Source organism: Seriola aureovittata, chromosome 5 (assembly GCF_021018895.1).
Source record: "Seriola aureovittata isolate HTS-2021-v1 ecotype China chromosome 5, ASM2101889v1, whole genome shotgun sequence".
Taxonomy (NCBI): domain Eukaryota; kingdom Metazoa; phylum Chordata; class Actinopteri; order Carangiformes; family Carangidae; genus Seriola; species Seriola aureovittata.
This window is the reverse complement of record NC_079368.1, coordinates 10,636,181-10,660,998: the sequence shown is the minus strand read 5'-3', so window position 1 is coordinate 10,660,998 and position 24,818 is coordinate 10,636,181. Positions and strand designations below refer to the sequence as shown.

The 24,818-nt window shown below is 41.0% G+C and overlaps 1 protein-coding gene across 9 annotated transcripts; it reads right to left on the bottom strand.

Moving 5' to 3' along the window:
- Positions 1–38: 38 nt before the first annotated feature.
- LOC130169389 (AP2-associated protein kinase 1-like) lies at positions 39–23,295 on the bottom strand. Of its 9 annotated transcripts, XM_056376099.1 has the most exons (21): positions 22,418–23,294; positions 18,448–18,566; positions 17,701–17,809; positions 17,096–17,238; positions 16,817–16,938; positions 16,653–16,734; positions 16,407–16,539; positions 16,177–16,280; positions 15,650–15,729; positions 15,403–15,566; positions 14,008–14,198; positions 12,590–12,814; positions 11,858–12,045; positions 11,377–11,570; positions 11,209–11,277; positions 9,127–9,231; positions 8,784–8,885; positions 7,982–8,152; positions 7,523–7,612; positions 6,840–6,939; positions 2,600–2,735 (listed from the first exon to the last, which is right to left on the bottom strand). In XM_056376099.1, exons 1-20 carry the CDS (start codon positions 22,575–22,577, stop codon positions 6,845–6,847), a joined length of 2,646 nt encoding a protein of 881 aa, XP_056232074.1. In that variant the 5' UTR covers positions 22,578–23,294; the 3' UTR covers positions 2,600–2,735; positions 6,840–6,844. The 9 variants fall into 9 exon arrangements, with proteins under 9 accessions (XP_056232068.1, XP_056232069.1, XP_056232070.1 ...); XM_056376098.1 differs by lacking the exon at positions 2,600–2,735 and having other exon boundaries at positions 3,865–6,939; XM_056376093.1 differs by lacking the exons at positions 6,840–6,939; positions 7,523–7,612 and having other exon boundaries at positions 39–2,735.
- Positions 23,296–24,818: the final 1,523 nt, after the last annotated feature.

Here is a 24,818-nt window from a genome sequence, read left to right as displayed (position 1 = left end):
GGCCGTTCAGTGATGATAAATAACTACCAAAATTGCAATTTATTTTTTACATTCATTTAATATTTTGTTTATGACTTACAACATGGTTTTCAAAGGCAGGCTGTGCAGCATAACAAGTGTTTCGAGTGCTTTTTTGTCCTTTTTTGTCCAACAGTATCATCATCTGTTGAATCCTCCAAAGATTTCCTATGCAACACTGCTCAAAATAAACTTTACAGCTGTGTCACAATCAAAACCCATTCTTAGAGAACCCTGACCCTGTGTCAGTGACTATGTGCAACCTTCATGTATACAAGTTGGGTGAGAAAAGTGAGCATTTATAAAAAAAAAAAAAAAGATTGTACACGTCAAAAAGAAAAGAAAACAGGATTTTACATTGCAACAGAGGAATACATGATTTAAACTTTGGGTTGAAACAGGTTGGATCCCCTTTCTTAAAAGTGCCTTGGTGGGAACCAAAAAGTGTTCCATGATTTGACAAAGCACAAAGACAATAATAAAATATTTCCAAATGATGATGGAAATAAATTCAAAAGGAATGCCATCATTCAGTCACCATTCAACATTTCACTTACAATATACTACTATTACAATCCCTGACTGGAACTGCGAAGCATAAGTGCTGTAGATATTTGTGTGACTGCAGGAAAAGCATTGTTTTCACTTCGGTTGTTTGTAAGTGTGAGTCACAGTTGTTGCACATTTGGAAGTTACAGAGATGTCTATGATAGATGAAATGGAAATCGTGGTGCATATGCATACTGCAGACAGCAAATGGAAGTTGTACATGATTGTACACAAGTATTTGGTGCTGAATGCAAGTGCAATAAAATGATGTAGGCCTAAATGCAGCAGTTTTTCAGGAGGGCACAAAAGGCAGAAGTGATTTATACTGTTCGATGTGGTGGGAGGGAAGTACTGTAAGAGTGTAAGGCTTCAGCGATATCATCTCACAAAGTAAGGAGAAACAAATTAAAGTGGATCTAATACATTTACATAACATAGGAACTACTATTATGAATTTTCTATGCCTAACATTTATATAAGGTTCGTACATTACATGGAGCAAACACTGATATTCCATTTTCATTAGACAGGACAGTGACCAAAATTAATACACATGACAAAAAAATGCAAACATTTTGGATTGAGAGAGGAAAAAAAAAAACCATCTCATATCAACAAATGTCATCTTTGAAATATCTATGCATCATTATCCAGCATCTGACTTTGAGGGTACAGTTGTAAGACCATTTACAAATTTCATGTTTGATGCAATGACAGATGAATTCCTCATCTTGTCACAAAACTCTCACAATAGTTTTCAGAAACTGCAGATCTGTGTCACTCACTAATGGTGCTCTATTGTGTCTTTTCCTCTTCCATGCCTCTGTGAAGTTATGAACTAATACAATGGAGAAATGAGGTGTTGTCAGATCATAGTTTCACAGTAAAGCTCAAATATACAGGAATTAAAACTGCCAAGGCCTCAGGCGAACTCCCTCACTGTTGTGGTGTTTTAGCGCTGACACAAAAAGTAACTGAGGTAGGCAAGAAAACAATCAAATACTTGACCACCATATCGTCTATGTGTAGATGTACGTACCAAAAGGATTAAAGATAATTCAAAAGGTAAATGGGTGTGATGGGAAATAAAATAAAAAAGTGACAAGGAGTCTGGGAAGGATGTCAGTTTTCTTACTCTGATGGAGCATTCAAGTGTAAAGATGACCTTGCACTATCAGATCTAATTGGAGCCAGTTGAGAATGAGATCCATGCAGGCCTGCAGTCCAGCTGCAGCGCTGGTGACAGCATGCAGTATGCCTGTTGTAGTTTGCATAATTCAGTGGCGCTGATGCCCGCTGCCCTGACCTCTGAGTGTGCCTTCAGGGCTTTTCTTGCGGAGCCTTGAGGTGAAAGGGTGCAGAGACAAAGGGGTCTACAGCGCTCACTTCTGACGTCCATGAGTGAAGAGGTCCAACAGGGACTGATGCCACAGCGGCTTGCCTGCTCACGTTAGACACTACTCTGTGAGCTGCTACTAGCTGCTGGGGTACAGGTCCCTCAAAGTGTCGGGAATATTTGGCCAGGGCTTGAGGGCGGAATGGTTGAGGGGGAACTTGTCCCAACGCACCTTGATCAGGGGTTACAGCATGAACTCCAGCTGCATGAGGGTATGAGGTCTTAGGCAGAGCTCCTGTAGCCTCCTTTCTTTTTCCAAAGGGAGCTTGAGAGAATACGTCGAGCTGCTGCTGAGGTGCAAGGGTGGAGCGAGGAAACGGAGCATTGGCAAACACGTCAGACGCTTCTTCTTGCGCAATCCGGAAGGGGGCTGTAGAGAAGACATCTGCAGCAACATCTGTCCCCTTAGCTGGCTCGGGTACATGCTGGGTATGATTCTGAGCTAAGGTGCTTGGAGTAGGTTGTTGGAAGGTAGTAGATGGTTGTGTTGGTACTGTGCTGGAGTGCGGAGATGAGTGGAGGGCTAACTGAGGTCCTTGTTCCTCTTCATCCTCAGACTCCATCAGCAGAGGTCTGGAGCCGCTGCAGTCATGGGCTGCTACGTCACTCTCATTGGTTCCCTCATCCTGCTGCTCCTCCTTATGGACTTCTTTCTCCTCCTCTTCATCACTGGAGTGCACACAGCCCTCGTTTATTTGAGAATCTCCTTCTGGAGGTTCAGTCTCTTGTCCCTCCCCAAGCACCGAGTAGCCATTGCTCTCCCCTTGCAGATCTGTGTAAGACAGCAGAGATAAAGAAAAGCATATCAAAGGTGAACAAAGACGTTAGGCAGTGCAAATATTTTCAGTAAAAAGAACTTCTCCCATCTGAGGTCCAACTGCCTGTTTATCTGGCAGGCCATCAAATGTCAATCAAACACAACATACTGTATGACCAATGGATCATCTCTAAAATCTGTGAACCACTCATCAGTGAGAACGACCCAACAGTGAGGAACCAGCAAAAGACTCCAACAATACAGGCACATTCTAGTCTGAACGAGTCACAGGACACAAACAAGACTACCAGCTCTACTATTACAACATCAATTAACCTTGTTTCCACAAATTGGTTTCAGCACAGCTGTGTTAGGGGAAGCAGTTTGCTTTTAGTTAGGATTGATTACGTTGAGGTATAGGGAGCTCAGAGGGAGTCAGTAGTTCTGTGGAAACAAGGACTAAGAGCCTTCACGGCAAAAGTAGAAGTGGTTAGGGACAGACAGGTTTGCACAGATGAGCAGAGACAGATCAGTCTTACCTCGGCAGCGTTGACAGCAGCTGTTAACGAGCAGCTCTTGGGAAGATGTTAGTTGCAGCCATTAAAGGAAAACACCAGTTTTGTTTTACTGTTTCAGGTAATTTCCCTCATCACTCAGTATTTTAAATTGTCCACAGCCCATTTCCAATATTAGAGTTAATCAAACTGATAAATTACCTTGAGATCATCTCACTGGTCAGAACTGACTACCAAGCACAACAGTCAGTGAGACTTCTCATGTAATCATGTGGAATAACAGCTATCCATCCTTCTCAATACAACTCAATGACTCTGCAGTCTGACTATCTATGGTACTACCTACCAAGCAGGAACACAATTCGAGGACCCAAAGTCCTTTACCAAAGTTTCTTGCCTTAAATCACAATGTGATTTTAAAATACGTGTCTACTAACATCCATGAAGCATAGAACAACTACAATATGAGGGGTGATGAGAAAAAGGTTTGGAAACCTAGAAAACACTGATAGTTTCCTTTAAATCTGAGAAGGAAAGCTCAAAAGGACAACAGCACAAGTTGTCAGGCAGACATGTGTTTGATGATGCTTGTATTAAAAGCTATAAACATACTTCCAAGAGGCAAAGCACACATTAAATAATGGTTTAATATTAAGCAGAAAAGCATTACAAGATACCATAAAGTATCAGCAATCTAATTTGGTTCCCAGATGGAAAAATGATCTGTCAGCCGATTAAAACAAATCTTCAGACTGTCGATAAAGTCAGCTAGCTCCTTTGCTCTTTAGAGTAAAAATCAAATAATGTGACCCAAAGAGACTTAATTTATATTCACATTAATGCGTTTTATTCAGTGTCTCTCTTTTTAACCTTAATTCATAAAAATAGAAGTACACACTCGATAATGATCCTGCTTTGACATATGGACGTCTGCTGCCAATTCAAGCCAAACATTTTGATATAAACATATTAATTATTATGCCTGTCACCATTTCAACCCAACCAGCACAGTAAGTACATTAGTTTCACACAGCAACACAAGTAAAACTCTACGGCCAAGGCAAGAACTCTACAGGATACAGCACTGTAGTGTCTGATAAGAACATGAAGCATTATTGTAGGATTGCATAGATTATCCACACAAATGCAAATGACTTAACTGAGCAAGACGGAGATACATAAAATGAAAGCATAGCTCTGTTTACCCACGGTAGTTCTAACAGTACTGTCAATGTCTGTGATCACCCTTCACAATGTCATACAGGCCAGAGGAGAAAACTATTCATGCCCCAAACCTTATGCATATATACCAGTGATGGCATATCAGGGTAAATACATTGTTTCTTGTATGTATGTAAATATATAAGGTGATATGGACCTTAAATAGAGCCGTGTGCCTATGCAATGAACCTTCCTTGGCTTGAGAAAATCCAAAATGAAAGCTAACACTTAGTGGGATTTTAACATTGAGAATGTAGTTATTGTGAACACGTGTACTGTAATACAACAGCTGTTTTACCAAGCCAAACAATTCTTCCTTTAATCATCAGCCAAATGAAAGAGGTGAAAGGTGCTACAGAGATATCAGGAAGTAAATTCCGTCATAAGCTCTGTTTTACTGTCAGTTGGATAAAATCTGTCCCAGTAACATACAGTAATTTACAAGTACCAGTGCTATGTGAAGAAGTTGAGAGCTAAGAATACTACCCAGTCAGGTAAGTCATAAGCACTTTGTTTCATGTATCAATGATAACATCTCAACCAAAAGCACTGGCTGAATGCTTGACTGTGAATGGAGCGATAAGACGGAGGGACTTTGGACACAGGGTCAACATCTTTGCACTCTTAAATACAGCTTCATACACATTTTAATTCTATATATCCTTATAAATTCTACATATTTTATAATGGTACTTAGTTCATACATTCATTCTAAAGCACTATCAATAATAGTCACATTTTTTTCATACCATGATAGATGAAATGTTTTTAAATATTACACACTAAAAAAAATCTACTTTTACCAGTTTTGACATGAGCAATAATGAGAAAAAACTGAAAAGTGATTTTATGTACATATAATGGATTCTTCTGAATATCTCCTCTAGCTGAAATGAATGTCACATTGGCCGAGTGACCTCAAGGTACGTGGCAGGAACAGACTGGCTAGATAAGACAGGGAGGATGTCAATGGGAGAGGGAGATTTTCATGTAAAGCTTTTTTGTCAGCCCAGAAACACAAACAAAATAACAATGAAATCTACAGTGTACCTCCCTCTCTGTATCAGTGCTTTGCTGCTAAAAATCTGCTCATCTTCACTGATCCTGAGAGCAGACCAACACATGACAACTACCACATAATAAAATCTTTCCACTAGCTTTGGCATGGACTCATTTCATTCCCTTTTATTTCTGCTGTGCATATCATGACGTGATGGTGAGGTCATGACCCAGCACATAAAAATATGTAATTATAAAATGCACACATACCATTAATGCTCTTCCTATATGTTGTAGATACAGATACTGCTGACAGTGAAAGCATCCTGCTGTGGTAACAGAGCCGAATTAATCAGCCATGTTAACACTGACTTCACCAATTTCAGGATTTCAAGACATCATCAGGACTGACAGATTTATAGGTGTTATTTGGGAGAAATAATACCCTGTTTAACATCCAGAGAGAGGTGACAATATACAGTTATGCTGAAGCCTATGAAGCTTAATACATGTACTAAGTTAGCTTAGATAACTAGCAGTTAAAAACATGGTTACTGTATACTATATGAGAAAAGTAGCACAGAATCAAACTGATTTGACTTCCGTACATGGTGCAGACTCGACATGTGCAGTGAGATCATATCCAAACAAAATGTTTGAAAGATGTGGCCTAATTCTCATCGCACAACCATGAACCACAACAGTTTCAAAAATCTGTAAAAGCTGAGATGTTTTTCCCTTCACAAACTGGTTCAATCCGTGCAAACAGCTCTCAGTGGTTCACTCAGGGTGTGTCTTTGTTTGGTCAAGAGTTTAGTTCAAAGCTTTCATAGGAAAGTGCATCAATTTATCCAGGAGGTCTACAGCATTTTCACTCCTCACTCTGTTGTCAGACCCCTGACACAAATGAGCATGCCTGAAGGTGGCTTGTTTAAATAAAGCTTCAACCCTGAACAAGCACACAAAGTGAGAGCAATGCAGCTGTGATCAAGCATTTTAACATGTGCATATGATGACAGTTGATCACCATGGCAGTGCACTCATGAGGGATATTAATGCAAGTATGAGGAAAGCATGAGGAAAACCATGGTGTAGGCGGGACAGAAGCAGACGATATGCTCAGGTATTAATGACAAGATTTTTTACCAGCATGGGAATGTCAACAGCCAGCAGAGATATATGAAACCAGCTAATCAGGCAACTAGAGATGGAGTTGAGGCCACTGAGGCACATAAAGAGAAGGTTCCACTGAACCGATCTATGCTGGCTCCACTGTTTCACTTCATAAGGTGCTACATTAAGTGCCTCTGCTTCCCCATCTCTATCCCCCACCCTCCCCTGTCCCTTCGTTAGGATTGCACACTGCCCCTTCGACCTCTCCCACCCCCTCTAGAGGTCGATGAGCTGATCCACCAGCAGAAGGGAGCGGGCCAAGTTGGGGATGCTGGACTCTGAACTGCCACTGTTGCTGCGCGAGTGACCACCTGAAACGTGCCAGAAACAGAGAGAGAGAGGGAGAGAGAGAGGGAGAGAGACAGAGATGGACATGGAAGAGTCGAGGGAGATTGTGAAAGACAAGCAAAAGAATAAGTAACATTAACAGAGGTTGTATGGAGAAATTAAAAGCGAGGAGTTGATGAGGATGAGGGGATAATGATGGCAGAGCAGAGAGATGCATGAACGGGGGCAGAAAGAGAAAGAGAAACAGGCAGAGAGTGAGCTGGGATTATTTTATACAGCTGCATCATTACAGGGGGAGAGTAAGGGAATGCAATTCTAACATGAGGAGACTTTCAGGATAAACTACAAGGAGCCAAACACCTGCAAGGCGGAGAAGCACTGGGAGTATAACATTAGACATAAAGGAGAGAAAGATGACTAATGTGAGAGCTTGATGGGATAAAAAAGCCTTAATGTGACAAGCACACCCATACAAGACTTCTCACATCAGCAGCCACAGGAATGAGCTACTATGACTGGACTAGGGGCTAAATCTTTCATCTTTGTGGCTCACAGTCTGGGCTTCAGGGGTTGTAAGTGCTCATCTCGGGATTCTATTAACCTTACCTTGATTTGAGTTTTTGGAGATGAGCACAGGAATAGGGTCAAACTCGTCGTCATTGCCCTTCTCCCCACACGACATGAGGAAAGCAGAGTCTGCGGTGAAGGAAGAGGAAGTGAAGGAATGATGGAGGGGGAAAGAAGTTAACTCAGCCAAAGAAAAGAGCAAAAAGAAAGGAGGATGCAAGTAGATTAAAAATAGATGGAGCCAGGGCAGTCACAGTATTTAAAAGCCATGCATTTTAGGTGGCTTTTGGCTCTTCTACAAATGAGTCAAGGGTCTGTTGAAACTGGCATTTAATGTGTCTAATTCCATGTCTGTATCACATGTGTAAGTTTTTATTTTCTCTGTTTGAACAGGCCCTGTTGTTATGGAAATGCTCTGAGGTCTGCGATGGTTTCATGGGCCAAAACCCTTGGCAGACATAAGGCTAGCTGAGGGGTGCTGCAAGGGGGAGGTCTTACCAGAGGCTGTCTGACCAGGCGGCAGCTCCTCCAGACAGGATCCAGAGCCGGAGCCAGGAGGAGCAGAGGAGCAGGAGGAGGAGGGGAGAGCAGAAACAGACTGGTTTCCATGAGGAGAAGTACGAGATAACAGATCGCAACCCAGCAGAGTGTCTTCCCCAGTGAGAGAGTCTGAGACAGCATGACAGGATGAAGCAAAGCCAGAGGGACAATGGGTCACAGTAAAAATAAGATTATTAGCTGAAGGAGCAGAGGCAAATGCATTTTGTTAGTAAGACAGTTTATTATTTTAGCGCTGAAAGCATATAATCATCAGCATTAAAAAAAGGTCTTGGTGCATATTCCATAGAAAATATGCTGCAAAGTCAGGGGCGGTAGCAAGTCCAAAACCTACATGTTATCTACAGCTAATATTGATCATTACAGAAGAATGTAGACTGTAGGTGGATTTTGGCCAAGATTAGCATTGATAATAAAAGATATGTTCAATGTTCTCATTGAATAGACTGCTTCACACCTAGAAAACATCAAGTCACTGTGCTACAATAAAGCAACTGCTACAGTCACTGAACTTAGAGAAAAATAGTTTGTGTTTTCCACACAAAAAAATAAAGTGACTGCAGCTGTAAAAAAAAAAAAAAAAAAAAAAAAAAAAAAAAAAACCTCAATAAAAACCTTGGGTCAAGATGACATCAACGAGTGACAAAGGGAACAGGATCATAACTGGAGATAATTATTCTTTGGTGAAAATGCTACAGAAAATTGCTCTTAGATTTCCTTTTATGTGGCCCAGGCTGCTAACCTGGCATGCTGGCGGGGATGAGCTCTGGCTGGGCTGAATGTCGCTGGGCCTGGGGGGCTTCCAAACCAGGAATAAGTGAATCCACACACACCTGAGCCTTTGCTACATGGAGACATCAAATGGAAAGAGAAAGGCAACACAAAGAAATTATTAGTAATGTAAGAGGAAAATGCATTGTCTAAATGGGGGTAGAAGTAGTGAAGGCCTTCTTTACTCCTTTCTGCAGTGGGTCTTTCTGACTTCATGACCATGTGAGTGAAAGAGAAGAAGGAAGGCAAGAAGATGCATGCAGAGCAGATGGGGAATTTTAGAGCAAGGCAGGGGACAAGAACAGAGCTGGTACCATTGGTGGAGCTCTCTGCAGAACTATTGAAGGGGTCGGCCAGGGTTAAGAGGTCGGGGAGCAGCAGAGAAGTTTCAGGGGACTTCAGTCCCTCAATCAGCTTCTCTGTGAGCAAGCCAGAGAGAGAAGATGGAGAGAGGTAATGGACAGATTGCAACAGACAGAAAAAGGCAACGAGGGAGGATTTTGCATACAAATAAAAAAGAAGAAAAACTAGAAATATGAAGCTATAGCAATGGGAGAAAATATTATATATTGACAAAATCAGTGAGGATTGTTACAGTTTTGCATGAAGACCAAAACATCAACATTTCAAGGTAATTTCACATTCCCATGACTTGAAAATCAGGTTGCTTGCAGAGTGAAAAGCTATAATATCGTGATAAAATAACTTAATGATGTGTTAGTTTACTTCGTTCTGCACACCATACCTGTATACTTCAAGATGTGTTAGTGGAGTGAAATCCCATGATTCAAAGGAGAAATAAACTATTTGTTACCAACATTATTATGCCAAACTAATGCTGAAGAAAAGCTGTTCCCCCCCCACACACACTGTTAAATTACGAAACAGCAAACATTTAATTACATAAACAAGCCACAGCAATCAGCAAGCTTCTCCACAGTGGACATCGACTGTCCCACTGCACTAGACTCTGACCACATGCCAACCCTCTCAACTCATTTTTGGACCAGTGCAGACAAATGAGCAGAGGACATCTTTATGAAGTTGGCTTTTCCCTGTGTGTGAAAATTATTGTCAAGGCAAAGCTTAAGACTGTAAATTAGTACATTAATTACGGATTTGATGAAGTTGAAATACAGTCCATGCATGAATCGAAAGATGACTGACTTTTCACTGCAGCTCATACTTACAGGAAACTGCAATGGGTCAAAATGGGGTGGGGGTCTTAGACAAGGAATGTGTTGGCTCAGAAAATGGCACAGCAGATGTGACCTTTTGCCCTCTTCACTATAAGAAAGAGGCCAACACTGATGAAAGCTTTTTACAAATCCTAAATGTCACCAAGCTAATTCTCTCATTGAAGTCAATAGAGAACATGTGATATTCAAAATGCTTTATACAGTATGCTGCATTTTTTTAATTCTAAATTCAAATATTCTCTCTCTAAATGCTGCTCAGCTGCTTCTGTGTTTACTTGTGTGCATCCTATTTGAATGAGTGATACACAGAGAGTCAAAGAGACAGCTTAGGCTGGGTTGAGAAGATTAACCACACCCTGATTATGTAACAGCCTCAACATTTTTATCCTTTCAGTTCAGACCTTAAACAACTACACAAATGGAGGTTACACAGCTAAGAAGCATATACTTCCAAATAGAGCTAAACGCAAAACTGAGGAGAACATAAAAGGCTGGTACATCATTTTAACAAAACAGCGTACTGAACTTTCTCTTGTTCTTAGTGGTGGTGGTAAGCAGGCTCCTCCAGCAGTAAGGCAATCCAATTAACAAAGGAGAATTTGTCCTTCACGTTACCAGGCAACAGCAAAAGCACAGATCTGCAAACGAGATTCGATCTAGCTGTAGCTACGGCCTCTATTCATGGGAGCTGACAAGGAGCCACTGTGAGGCTGCTTGCTATGTCAACAAGATAGGACTGTGTACAAATCCCAACCACAAAACTAGCACTCATACACTCCCCTCTGGGAAGTGTGATGTCCAGGAAACTACCTCAGTAAATAAAAACAGTAAGCTCTAGGAATTTATTTGTTCAAGAGCCCAAGGCCTGAGAGAATCAAAGGCATGGCTCGTACTCTGTCATGTTGTGACAAGAAAATTACCTGTGGTGTCAGAGAGTGAAAGGGTATTAAAAGGGTCCGGGACAGTCAACAACGCTGAACCTGCGTTCATGATGTCTGCAGATCTTTCAGCTTAACATTGCACAGTGAATACAGATGGGAGAGGACAAATGAAGGAATGTGAGAGCATGAACAGAAGAAAAGAACAGGTTGGACTAGGCTATAAAAATGATTGATAGATCAATCGAAGAGAAGACTCCTGGAACATATGGTATGTAAAGCAATGAGACATACTGAGAGGAATTATGCAAAGCCTTACCTGGAAAAGCATTGAGCCCTGGAATAAGATTTTCACTGGAGCCTGTGATCTTCTCCCCTGGTGCAGCAGCTGTGCACAGACAAACAGCAAAGTAACAATTATTTTTACATTACACAACTATTTACGGATGGGGCAGGTGTAAGTATGCAGTCAACAAGCTGAACTTACTCTCAGCTAACTTTGCGAAGTCTTTGTTGAGCAGCTCCTCTGCCGTTAGCTTGGAGAAGTTATCATCCCCAAAGGGGTTCCAGCTGGGCTGAGTGTTGGGTGCAGTGAGGGTTGACGGGGCGTCACCATCACCTGGATGATACACACTCTGCTGGGACGAGCAGGGGGAGCCAGAAGGAGTAGTGCTGGCTGATCTGCAGTGTGCAGAGGTGCAAAAACAAACAAGGGCACAGTGAAATTTGATCATGGGTTTTAAGACTGTGGGCTCTGGACTACTGATGTATGCAAATAAGAGTGAGTTATTTAAAGGCTGAATTAAGTGATTCTTCTCAAGCTGGATTCTCTGAGATGTAAAAGGGCCATTTATCCTCCTTTGGGGTTCTGTCATATGAATGGACTGTCTATTGGCCTTCTGAGCTCACTCAGTGCCATGAAAGGACAGTTCATCCTCAGATCACTGAAGGGAGTTAATTCTGCTCACTTGGACTTGTTGAGGCTGGCCTCAGCCGCGGCTGCCTGAAGTAGCTGGGTGGACTTGCTGACTGGAACCCCGAACACGGCACTGTGGGTGACATCGCTCAGGATGCGTCTGTGCCCACTCTTAGGGGCCATCTTTGGCGACGAGGGGGGTGTCAAGGAGCCTACTTTGTGAATCCCTCGGGCAGCCGTCTGTAATGAGAAGATAAAGGCTCGGAATTGGAGACTACGGAAAACTGATGCTAGAGAATCTGTTTAGTAGATAAAAGGAAAAAAGCCCAAGACCAAGCGAGATCAGTTGGAAAATAAAATCTGAAGACGACGATGTATCATAAATACCTCCAAAACCACAACTCAGAGAAAATTATGTTATGGAAAAGGGAAGAAAGTATTCCCATTATAAAGATTGGACAGAAACAGATGCACCTCATGATTTGAGTTAAATGAAAATACATACAGTAGGTGTATGAAAGAAGCAGTGCAGACTGCTAAAGTAAATCATTTAGTTGTAACATGATTTATACAGTGTCTATGTAATAATTCAATGGCATTCTTATAATAAAGACATCATTAAAGAACATTTGTAGTTACACAGCATCAACACATTTATATTCTAAGAAGATTCCTGCTAAGAAAAGTTGAAAAGAGTAAAAATCTGGGTGTGATTCGTTACAGGCAAACTAATAATCAGCCCCAACCCAAAGAGCAGCAGACGGCAGCAGGAGTAGGATGTTACCGCAACCTCTGGGTCAGCTGCAGGACCAATGACTGCAGACTCAGGGATAGGTGTGAGATGTGGAGCTGCTGTTTCATGGGCTACATGCTGCTGCTGCTGTTGGTATTGCAGTTGCAGAGTAACAACTGGATGAACAGGTTTAGCTTTGGACTGCAGCACAGTAGACGCCTGAGACGCTGTTTGTTGTTGCTGTGGTTGGTGATGGAGGCTCTGTACCAGTTGATGCTACATAGGAATACCACACAGCCAGTCATGAGGAAGGCTCTGTTTCAAACTTTGGTCCAGTTTAAATACATTTTTTTATCATGTTTTATTCCTCTTTGACAAGCACAGCAGACTTATTAGAGTACTTCTCAGTGTTTAGTTTTCATAAGCACACAGTGGAAATCAACAGAAAATAAAGGAAAGAGAGACAGACAGATACAAAGAGCGAGAGACAAATAGACGAATGAAGGTGAGACGAGATGATGTGACATTTGACGAGAGCTGCACACAAACCCATAATAAATAGGCTTTCAAGATCCAGAGCACTCTAAATGCATGGGTTCGGCCTGCAAAATATACCAGTTATGATTACATATGAAGTACAACTGAATTTTTATCTTCACTGAAACTAACTGCAGGTTTTACAAAAACACACTATAAACCAGGAACATTCATAGAAAATTGAATGGTTTGTTAAAGACTTACATTGAAAACATCAAACAAAAAAAGCCACACAGATAGCATGGTCAAACAGATGTGCAGAACGTGTTTGAGTGTTTTTAGATTATGACTCATTACCAGCGCAATACATCAGTTTGCGTGTGGTATCACATTGTGTGTGATATTGCATGGACAACGACTATGAATTGAATCAAGAATAGCTGAAAAAACTGATAATCCAAACTGTGTCTGTACTGGTAATTAAAATAAATACATTCACAACACCTGCAACCACGGTGTCACCATGCACCACAAGTAGCTTCCCTTCTGTAAATAGTCAATTACACAGGTCAACATACAGGGCTTTTCAGCTACAAGAGCTTTTCTAGAAAGCAGATGGACTCCTGTACGCTACCTGCAAATATTTTGAATAAAATCATATCTCAAACAAAGCCATTGCTTTTCCGTTATTGGTCTAGTTTGTAATCTGTAGAAATCTGTGGAAAATCAAACACGTCTGTGCTAAAGAAAGCAGGAATGTTCTGTGAATGAAGCTACATTTATTCCACAAGTTATCTCCAAACATTGTTCCTGGAACTATTTGCCCAAAAGGGTCTGTTAATGATTTTAGTTTGAAAATTAGACCCTTATGCCTGAAAACGTCTCAGCATGTGTACATAGCACTCCTGAGTGAGAGTTAAACACACAATACAGCTACAGTACTGTAAAGTACTACAACAGTACTTCCATTCTTGTTTTGCATGGATGCCTACCTGCTGGTTACTCTGTGGACTTAAGAAGGCCGAAGCTTGCTGCTGCTTCATGAGGAGCTGGTGATGCTGCGGTGTAGCCTGTGGCTGCATGCTGGCTGCCTGGCCTGGCTGTGATGCAGCCTGTGCAGCAGGGCCCTGTTGAGCAGGTTGGACAGCAGCTGCAGCTGGAGGTGGGCCACTGATACCAACACCTGGAAAAGAGACAAAAACTGTCATTTATCACTTCAAAATTATATTTTTAAAGTTGCACCCACATTTCTGAAGACGTGAGGAATCTGTGCAAATAACAATCGCACAGATTCTCGTTTTAATCCAGCTGTCACGTATACAAACTCTTGACATATTGTAAAAGCATGTGTTTGTGTGTGCATGTGTGCACGCACAAGTATTTGTGTAATTGTATGTTTCCCTGAATGTCAAAAAGGACCCTCCAAAAAACATGAACAGTTTTTCAATAGCTGGTAATATTTTGGTGAAGTGATACTTTAAACCTTGTCTCTACTTTCATCTGAAGAAAAAACCAGGACATACTCAACAACAATTTATGGTGACAATGAATGCATTTATTTTGCAGTTAAATATTTAGATGTTTTTGATAGTGTCTTTAGTATTTTTTGCTTTTCATTTCAATAAATTAACATTTTATCTCACAAACACTAATAAGATGGAGATGCAGCAAGTGCATGAGCTGTATGGGAATATTCATTCATTCATTCATTCATTTTCTACCGCTTATCCTCTAGTAGGGTCGCGGGGGGGCTGGAGCCTATCCCAGCATCTTTTCGGGCGAGAGGCGGGGTACACCCTGGACAGGTCGCCAGTCCATCGCAGGGCAAACACATAGAGACAGACAACCATTCACACTCACAGCCACACCTATGGTCAATTTAGAGTATCCAATTAGCCTAGTCCCCATTTTGCATGTCTTTGGACTGTGGGAGGAAGCCGGAGTACCCGGAGAGAACCCACACTGGCATGGGGAGAACATGCAAACTCCACACAGAAAGATCCCACAGCCGAGCCGGGACTCGAACCCGGACCCTTCTTGCTGTGAGGCGACAGCGCTAACCATTGCACCACCGTGCAGCCGTATGGGAATATGTTGCTGTAATTAATGTAACATCAAGCCACCATCTATTCTGTCTTTGTAAGTGGGCCACAGATGGATGGTCCTGTCAAACTGTCAGAGGGCTCATAAAAAGACAAACAAAAGCCTTTTAAGAACAGGTTCATTGAACCAGCAGGAATACAATCCTGGACCAGTTCATTAAGTCCAATACATTCTTTTGCAAATATTAGTATATTATCACCAGGATAACCATCATCATAACTGCACACTTCTATCACCAATGGTCTTAACACTGACATATTGAGATATTAAGGAGCTATGTATACCTATGGCCTGGGGCGCTCCAGCTGGCACATTGGGTCTCTTGCGAGGGGTGAGAGCTGGCTGGATGGGGAGAATGCCCGATATCGGCTGGGGCTGAGCCTGGCCAGCCTTGGGTCGTTGTCGAGGTGCAATTGAGGTTTCCATGGTAGGAATGGGGTCTGTAAGCCTGATGGAAGGAAAAGAAAGAACTGACGGGTAAGGGTAGAGTGTCCTATAATGATAACAATAAATGCTTTGCTTGCCACTCACCTGGCTTTGGTTTGACTCTTTTTGGCCACTGCTTCACTGGCTCTGATTGGCTCAGGAAGTTTTGCAGGAATGGGCGAATTCTACAACAGTAAGAGGATTTCCAATTTATCAAAGACAATCAAACCAAACAGTTTAAAATTTTTATATCAGTCAGGTATTAAGAAAATATTTTGGGCGTCACTGCTAATCTAGAGTATGGATTTGCAGCTTCCATTAATGCAAAGTAATTGCCCACTTTAATAATACTTTGGCAGAATTTGGCTGAATCAGACGTTCAGGTGCCAAGCTACTTTGTAAATACATTAGAAAAGTCATGAAGACTGGAGGGCAGCCAACTGGCAAAAGCTAGAAAGCGTAGCTTCTCTTCAATATCATTATGGCCTCGAACTGTGTTCTTTTTGGAAAGCAAGGAGACAGCTGAAACCATCATACACGAGATATATAACAAGGCCTACATTATCAACCATTAACCCTTTAGTATATTCTTCTCTCAAATTCCTGTCCTTCCTCTGGCCATGCTGACTTACATGTACATTTGGGACTGGACACTCTCGTCGCGCCAGTTTAAAGGAAAAGTAGGATACTTGGTAGATGTCTGGTCTCTTATCTGGGTCAGGTTCCAGCATGTATCCTGAGAAGTAAAATTTATTTTGAGTCAGAAACATGGAAATTCATAGACAAAGTTAACTGCACATTTACAGGGTAGATATGCAGTAAGTAGGACAGTGAGTATAATCTGATGATCAAGGCTACTCACTAATGAGACAGTGCATGTCCTGGGAGTAGCGGGAGTTGTCTGGGATTGTGAAGCTGCCATCACAGATAGCCACTTGGCTCTCCCCAAAAGGAAGTGTGAAGTAACACAGCTTATAGAGTAGACAACCCATTGCCTATACAGAAAAGAAAATCAACACACTATATCCAGCATGTCATTAAGATAGTCAATTTATGTGATCCTATAGTGAGCATAATGTAGCATAGTAATGAACACAGTCCTTCTCACCCAAATGTCTGCTTTTGTTGTGATGACCTTTCCACCGTAGAGGTTGACCATCTCTGGAGCACGGTATGACAGAGTAGTGTACCTGGTTTTGAGAGAAGACCAGTGAGCTTCTGAACTTTAAAGTTAGATAAAAAGGATATAAAGAAAGTATAAAGAAAACTCACTTTTTGATTTCCTCCTCTACGACTGGCACCCCCTCTGTTTGAGGGTTTTGGAAGCGGTTGGTGGCACTTCCAAAGTCACAGAGCACGTAGTGCCCCCGATCGTGCAGGAGAATGTTTTCCACCTGTATGAGGAATCAAGATGAGACTTGTAAGAACTGATGGATTATGTAAACAACAATGTCACAATAGATTTCCTACTCTTAATAATTTGTGTGGCTATCAGTTACCTAGCTTTATGCAGTTGTAGTATGTGCATATTGGGAAATGAATTAAACTTACCTTGAGATCTCGATGGATAATTGGAGTTTTGCACTGGTGGAGACGAGCGAGCGCCTCGCATGTGTCACAAAAGATCTGTAACACCTCTGGTTCAGTGAAGCCTGTCTGTAACCGCTGGTTCATTAGGTTAACCACCTGCCCACCTACATAAAATAAATAGGTCAACTAAGAGACTATTAAAAGTAGTGAACAACCACATAAACACTGCCACAACCAGATCACTAACTTCCATGTAATTTCCTGTTTGGAGGTTATAGCAAGTAACAAAATGATTTCTTAAAATTGTTTTAACGTCTATAATAAATACAAAAGCGTACATTCAGCAAAACTCTTTCACAGAGTTTTGTTTTCTGTCAACTTTACTCTATAGAGGCTTCAACAACTACACAGTAATGTTAATATTTGAACTTTCTATTAACAACACCACTCAGTAATGTATCGACTGACACATAAGTTCTATCGACCACGACAACTGTCCATTGAACATTTGCCTTTGAACAGAACAGGATGCTGTGAGAAGCCGATGGTGATGGAGCTTTGAATTCAACAGAGACAGGAAGGCGCAAGGGGTGGGTGGGGGGTGGGTGGGTGGTGGACCAATTTACCTCGGCAGAAGTCCATTAAGATTAGGACTTCCCAGACATCACCAGCTCCAACTGCAGTTATGCTGGAGTCCAGGAAACCAACTATGTTTTTGTTGCCCACTAGGTCCCTCTGTGTAAACAAAAACAGAAAGAGCAACAATGACAAAACACGGAGATACAGTTTTCACAGATTTTACAGTCCAAAAACATTTGGCTTGGTAAATTACAAAATATATCCATGCTTTTTAACTATTAAGTCTATTTCTATCCAAAGGTCTGGAAGTAATAATGATAACAATCTAGTAATAGTCCTGCCACCCAGGGTGTGGTTGCTGGAACTGCTTAGTTTAATTTACAGTAAGGACTGTAGTTGGGAAATGGATGAGCAAGGGAGTATAGATGGCAAAGTGCCAATTCAACATTTTCAGCTGAATTCCTTACGTTACATGGGTGTTACCTACAAACCAACCCTTGAGCTCCCTTCCACTGCCATCACTATTCCTGGGTCAAAGAGTATTTTCAGATAATTCTCAGAGTTTGTACTTGAAGTACATAGGACTTCAAGCATTAAGACTTCAGACAAAAAAGTTCAGAAAATCAAAGAAAATATGTGAATGTCAATTCTTTATTTATCTAGTTATATTACAGTAATTTTTTCCTTATGCCTGTAATTCCACTCATTTCAACACATTCCACTCATAAAAGACCACTTCCTAGTAAGTGTAGTTTGCTGAACTCAGCAGTCAGTTACTGGACTATCTTACTCACCATAATCTGTATCTCAAGTTTGCAGACCTGCAGATCATGTTCATTGTTGACATACATCCTTTTTAGTGCACAACGTAAGCCCTGATGAGTCCGCACCAAAAAAACTATGGCAAAACCCCCTGCAAATGAATAGAGGGATAAAGAAAAGAGAATGAACACATACATTTCAGGTCGAAAAACTAACTTAATAATATGATAATTCTGTAATTGCATTATGAACTTTAAGCAACAGGGACAGTCACATAAGGTTATATTGTTTGTATGTTGTTATATTGTTTTTTTGATTTTACATTTAAGAAGTGAAGTGATATTAATAAGGGGTTAATTTCAATTTTCACTACAGTCACTGTCAGTTGTTGATATTATATAGATCTCCTCTAGTGTAACCAAGAAAGACTCCTGAACAAAGATTGTAGGTCATTAAAAGATAATTCTGACAGAAACATAGATACTAAAGTTAAATTTTTTTAAAAACAACTTTTAGCCAAACCCCCCTCAGTTGTGTTGTAAACCAGATCACACATCTCTTAATACTAGCAGCTGAGGCTGACTGATGGAGTAATGTCATTGGCGTTTGCTAAACTAATATATTTGTACGTATTTCATGTTAACATAGTCATGAGGCAAGGAAAGAAGTGCCTATATGCATGCAGTGCAAGGCTGACTGGAAAACTGGTAAGAGGAGCTTGAAACAGCACCGTGTGAGTCAGCAGTTGTGCTGAGGGGGAAGGATGGAAAAAGTCGACAAAACTGACACAGGAAGTGAGAGAATTCATCATCCCACCTTTGGTCAGAGTGATGCTGACACATAAGAAACACCATAAGATGGTTGTGTCCATCAATAGCAACTGAAACCACCAACAACTACAACGATAAATATAGCAAATGTATCTTTCAACAGATATGCATGGATATTTCTATTATTGTACAGTACAAATTATCTATTGGAAAATACACAATAAAATTGGTGAGAAAATTGGTGAAAATGTGGACAGCTGTATTACACCAAGTCTTTATCTTCATTGACTTCTAAATATGAACTAGCCTCAGCTTTCATTTGGCACTCTCTAAATTTTATATCGAGAGCATCTAGCTACTTTCACATTAAAGGCTTGCATTTTGTTGTTACTGTAGCTCTTCTGATCACAGTTTTTTTTCTCTCACAGCTTGTGTTAATGCCATGCACTGGGCTGACTCATCCAGCTGGCATCACTAAGCCAAGGACAGTTCCATGTGATCGGTCTGGTTGATGTTTGATTATATCTGCATTAGGCTACATCACTGTGATCTCTAAATGAATGAAGTACAAAAGACAATAGGAGTTTTTTGACAGGCTTTCCTAAATAGGCCAATAAATACAATAAGCCCACTTTGAAATCATGTGTGTTTCAGTAACAGTGTGGAGCCTGGTCATTGTGGGTGATAACAAATCACATTTACTGATGTCATCAACCATAAACTCAATGATCGGACATTTCACATTGAAGTGCAAAAATCTGCAAAGGGATGCTGCACCAACACACACGGTACTACTGGCAGAGCACAGGCTGGCTAAGTAACTAGTCATAAGTCAAGACACAGAGAAGCAATGTGCTTGAGACGTGGAGTAAATAACACAGAGTCTGAATACAGAGCGAAGAGAAACACACTTCCTGAGCACATGAGACATGGGTCTTATATGTTTATGTGTGTGTGGTCTGTCAGAGTTCAGAAAGCTGAACCCCTGTTGTCTCGCACAGTCTAATCTGAGATGCCTGTAAGAAATGAGAAGGATTAGCAGCCTTCTTAAGCAACATTTAGCAGTGGTCTACAATCTCAGTAGACAGTGTGACCAAATAACTGTAAGTACAGCTACAAATAGCCACTGCCCCTTTGACGTAACTGACTGTCAGGATTATACCACTCTAGCTTATGCATACACGCTAATGCAAATGCGCACAAAAATACACCTTTAGGCACCGCTATGAAACGCTCAGTGAATGGTTACAGTGTTCACTCATCATTTGTCATCAGTGTAATGCAACTTGGACATTGGGCTTTAGACTAAACACAGCACATGTCCTCACGACTACTATGCTGTTTACAAACATGCTCTGCGAGGTTACACGACACTGCAATGACGGCAAGAATTAATAGCACAACTGATCTACAGGAGACAAAATAAGCATGGACAAATTGTCTTACTTACAAAGTTTTAGCTTTGAAAACTGGATGATTTTGTTTACAGATGATGTTATGTAGTGTTCTCTGTCACAATGCAATATGTTACATATGTCACATGTCATACTCTTTATGGAAAAAAGAAAAAACATTTTGTTGACCGTAAAGACATAAAGCTTTGTCTAAGAAAATCCTCAGTCAATTGGTTGAGAAGAAATCACAGACTTAAACCCAAATGGTTAAAATAAAAAACTACAAAAATGAGATGACTCCCAGCATGTAACTGTAGGCCTTCGGCTACAAGAGCCAGTATAGAGACTTTTTATAGACTCTTTATATCATGAAAAGTGTGTTTATTGCAGCTAAAGGCAACAGAGTTCAACAATGACAACAAAGGGAGGAGGCAGAGGCAAAAAAGATCATTTCCAAATGGAGCAGCAAGCTTACAGAAACTAACAGCCCAGGCTACAACCAAAACCATCTGAATAAATAGGTCTGGTGACACTGGAGGGAGTCAGATTGCAAGCAGTAGGTCCACTGCCCGAGCAAGAAAATATCATCTCTAGAAAAACATTACAACTAGCGTTTTCTGAAAGATTTTGAATCTTGGAGAAAGTATTAATTTTTACTGTCTGCACAAAATCCTGTTTATGAGGCAAAATAATAACCAATCCGAAAGGTGCCTCTCTCAGGTGAGTGTCTGCATCAAGGCAAAAGTTTATCCGGAACTTATAAGAAAACTACCATAGTCCTCACTCACAGTGCAGGGCAGGACAGAGGTTAGATGTCTAACCCATTCATAAAGCCATGGTGTGGTCAAACAGATGGTGGCCATCTATAGTACTGATGAATTAATCAGTCGTCTTTCATCTATTTTTTAGTAACAGGCGCTCTTACCTGACAGAGCATGGAAGACTCTCATTGCAAAGACAAATGACCATAGGGAACCTGTTACGCTCATCACAAAGCCTGATTAATTATGTTCTGGTCTACCTTAGTCTACCCTAAATGTTAACAAAACATTTCTCACACTTGAACTTAACGATTTGGATTCCCCTGCAGCTTATCAACATGAGAGATTTTTAACATGTTAAGGTCTGAGCCCCCAGTATAATACGAAATTAGGTGGGAAAGCCCCTCCTTGTCAGGAGTTAATGTTTTATGTGGCTGTACATCCTAGTAACCATTCCCACCTTCTAACAAACAACAAATTGTTCATCCAAACTTCTTGAATCTACATTTGAGATTTGTCACTCCCTGTGTAAATATCAAGACAGATGACTCAGCTTGTCATTGGTCCTTTGCAACACAGTAGAAAATCCAGTCATACCATGTTCCTCCCAGCCTTGAGGTAAAGAGTGAAGTCATGCAAAGAGAAGACAATCTAAATAAACAGTTTTATAACACACCTTCTCTCACATTTGAATTTTCAACCTTGAAATCTTTTCTTTCCCACTCTTATGTTTATTGCACAGAAGCAACCAAACTCAGGCCACAAAAGAAAAGTGTGGCTGAAACAATTCGTCCTGACAAGTAAATGAACATCAAAATAGCAGCCTGAGCTGGCCACAACTGATAGTGTAACTGCTATAGCCTTGTGTCAGCCGCTGCCTATCCCACCAATAACATGTTATAAAGGTGATAGTGTTGGTAATCTAGCTGGGCCACAATCCAACAAAACAGGCCCACTCATTTTATGTTACTTGACTCTCCATCCTCACAACAATGTGGTGAAACTCAGATTGTGGATCTGGGTAAAAGTGGTTGTGTTACAAGTTTGTAATCCACGCAACAGAAAGCTATAGTTCACCTTCTGCGACAATTTCCTCGACGGTCACTTGATAGCGTCCTATGGTGAAGACCCGTCCGATGAAGCTGCCACCACCGCCGGAACCAGCGCCTCCTCCACCGGCTCCGGAACCAGGCCCAGAGCTCACCAACTCCCGGCGAGAATCAAAAAATTTCTTCATTTCCCCCAGATGTTGGCCACGGCAAGGTCAAGTCCAAAAATGTATCAGTATCCTAACAAAGACTATGGTTGGATGTACCCAGTCCCTATCCGCTAAGGTGTTGTTGTTAACGCTTTAGCAGCTTTTCAATAATTGAATGAATGCAGCTAGCTAGCTCCAAGCTAAATGCTAGGAAATGCTGGATTTCAAAATATTCCAAACACTGCTCTCCGACGCTCCTTGGCTAACTCATGATTTGAACAGCAGGCGGAGTCAAATAATCTTGAGGAAAAAATAAAATCTAACGTTTTTGCGGGAGTCACTGATTTCCACTCTGAACCGAGAGCAGCGCTGGCTGGCTAAATTAGCCAGGCTATGAGCCCGGAAAAAAAACACTTGTTAGCCGTTAGCTCACTTAGCCAGCTAGCTGAGCAGCTAGGTGCGGTGACAGCTGTCAGTTGATAGACAGGTAGCCAGGTAGGTTCTTAGTGTCCAATGCAGCTTATGACACATCTCCACTGCTATCATCCACCCGAAATGTTTCTTCGTTCGCCGGCTGCTCTACTCGTCTGTGTCGTAGTGAAGATGACAGACTTCCAGTGCTTTAGTGCGTCCAGCAAGCTGTGAAAACAAGGGTGGTCAACTAACTTAATGACAGAGCTAACGTAGCTACAAACAGAGAAGGTGCTATTGGGAAGAGTCCTCTCCAGCTCCCCTCTGCAGGCTCCATCCTGCTGGACTTCTCGTGATGTGATTGGTCAAATGAACAACCACTTCCTGTCAATCTTCCCTAGTCCCGAGGATCTAGCCCGCACAGTAAAAACTAAACGGGCCGACAGTGTGAGCGGCTCAGTGCTGCACGGATCCGTTTAAATCTCAAAGTTGCAGTAGTTACAAGTAGTTTAAAGTAGCTTATGTTTAGATTTCTGCAAAATGTAGCTGGTCTGAAGGTCTTCCCCATGCGACGTAAATCAGATTATTTTTTCAGTTCTAGTAAGGTGTACATTGGTTTTGAACATTTCAAACGAGATTAGATTTAGTTCTTTACATAATATACATAGGGTACCGATGGATATTTAAGTGTTAAGGGGGTAAAATAGTTATTATTATAGTTCATTTTTTTGCCTGCTTAATGTAATAAATGTAGGCACTTTGAGACAACAAGAAAAAAAATAGTTGGACCTGCAGGCAGCTAAAGAAGGCTCCCTTTCCTGTGTGATAAAAAGAACAATACATCATATTTTAGTTGTCATACGACACTTTCAAAACCTCAAGACTACAACAGTTGACAGTAATTCTGCAGAATTTAAGGCTTAAGCTGAACTCCTCCACAACAAGCGTGAGAGGAGAACTGTGTCACACTGACCCTGATTTTCAGAGATTCAGAATGTCTGCAAGACATCAGACAGATGCAATATTCCTGTTAAAGTGTAGCAGCTTTTGAAAAACAGATTTCAGATTTTTTGGAATTCAGGATTTTGTTTTTTAGGTAAAACAAAATTATATAAAAATATATATATACTATAAACTATATATATATACGTATATATATTTTTATATTATATAACTTTACATGCATACATTGCTATGCAAGTTTTAAGAATGCCACGCGTATCAGGAATTGTAATGCAAATGAAAACAAAATGTCATGGGAATCCTGCTGAATCCCAGTTGTCTGTGGTGGAAAATGATTGTGTAGATGTAACTGTGAGCCGTCATGTTTACCAGCCTTTTATTATTATAGCATCAGTTGAGTAAAGGGGTGATAACAACCCACTCTAGCCAGCTGCAAAACAATTTGAACAGACAATCCACACTCTATGTGGATTATCTTCCTTTTTCTTTCTTTTCCTTTCTTTTGATAGGTAAAGGTTGGACGAAGCAGTTAAATAGATCCTTCTCTTTCTTGCCTATATTAAGTCAAACTTACTGATATCATTATTTGCAATCTTACAGCAGAGTCAGTCTGTCGGGAATTTGTAACCTCACTGGAATGTACTACATCTGTGCTTTTATTCAAAGGCATCCCATTTCAGTTTTCATTATCATACAATAGGTATATCAAAACCACTCTGAGCACTCAGTAGACTTCTTGTCTAAGATGAAAATCCTCATCATTTACATACACTCTGGGATCTGGTCTGTCATGCATACATGTCTCCTCATACTGTAGCTTCAAGTTTCTCCAGTCTTTTGCATGCCTGTTTCACCACTCACTCTGTTGGTCTCTCAGTATTTAAAAAATATGGAGCAAACAAAATC